General features: G+C 69.9%; 1 protein-coding gene across 1 annotated transcript in view; it reads left to right on the top strand.

Moving 5' to 3' along the window:
• Positions 1-434: 434 nt before the first annotated feature.
• LRRC71 (leucine rich repeat containing 71) overlaps positions 435-782 on the top strand; it is a 9,288-nt gene continuing 8,940 nt past the window's right edge. Inside the window, exon 1 of the mRNA XM_039867283.1 lies at positions 435-782. Coding sequence (XP_039723217.1) covers positions 693-782 — 90 coding nt within the window. The 5' untranslated portion in view covers positions 435-692.

Raw genomic sequence — 782 nt, 5'->3', positions numbered from 1 at the left:
ACACTCGGCAGGGTTTAGATTACCCCAGGAATCTGAATCCACAAGATTTCTAGGAAGCACGGCCCGCCCCATTAACTCATTAGCAGGTCAACTAAGTCCCCAGACCACCGGCGGCTGAATAGAGACCCAGCGCCGGCCGACGCACTGCGGGTCCCTCCGGGCCTTTTCCACCCGGAGCCCTCTCCTTACGGGCTAGGAGGGCGGCCCAGAGAGAGGCTCTGTCCCCACCCGGACTCTCCCTAGACTCCTCAGACTACCATCCCCGAAAGCCAGGGCCAGCTCCCCACGCTCCTGGGCTGTTTCCCTAAGGGACTTCGGAGGGCTGGGCGCCCGCGCTAGACCCTCAGGCGGACGGCGGGGCCGGGGCCTCCAGGCCTCACCCGCCCCCTTGACCTCGGGCCGCCCCGCCCCGCCCCTCAGCTCTGGCCCCGCCCCTCAGCTCTGGCCCCGCCCCGCCCACTGGAAGTTGGCGACGCCCCGTGTCCGCCCGCGTGCGCTCTGCGGTTGCCCCGCTTCCGCCCGCACGCCCGGCTCGCGCGGTTGTCGTGGAGAGGGACGCGAAAGCGACGCCACTACGGACCGCCTGGCCGGTGGACGCGGAATACAGACCCCTGATTCGGCCACCACCTGCAGAATCATCACCCGTCCTGCCTCCTCGCCCCCGTGAGGTCCCCCGGAGTCGCTGCACCCCCATGTCGGGCGAGACGAGCGCGCCGGGGGCCTCGCCCAGGGCCCCGCGCCCCGGGACCCAGAAGTCGTCCAGCACAGTGACCAAGAAGGGG

This window comes from Pteropus medius, unplaced genomic scaffold, assembly GCF_902729225.1.
Source record: "Pteropus medius unplaced genomic scaffold, Ma_sr-lr_union100, whole genome shotgun sequence".
Taxonomy (NCBI): Eukaryota; Metazoa; Chordata; class Mammalia; order Chiroptera; family Pteropodidae; genus Pteropus; species Pteropus medius.
Note: the sequence above shows the minus strand (reverse complement) of the source record. Positions and strands in the feature narration are given on the sequence as shown.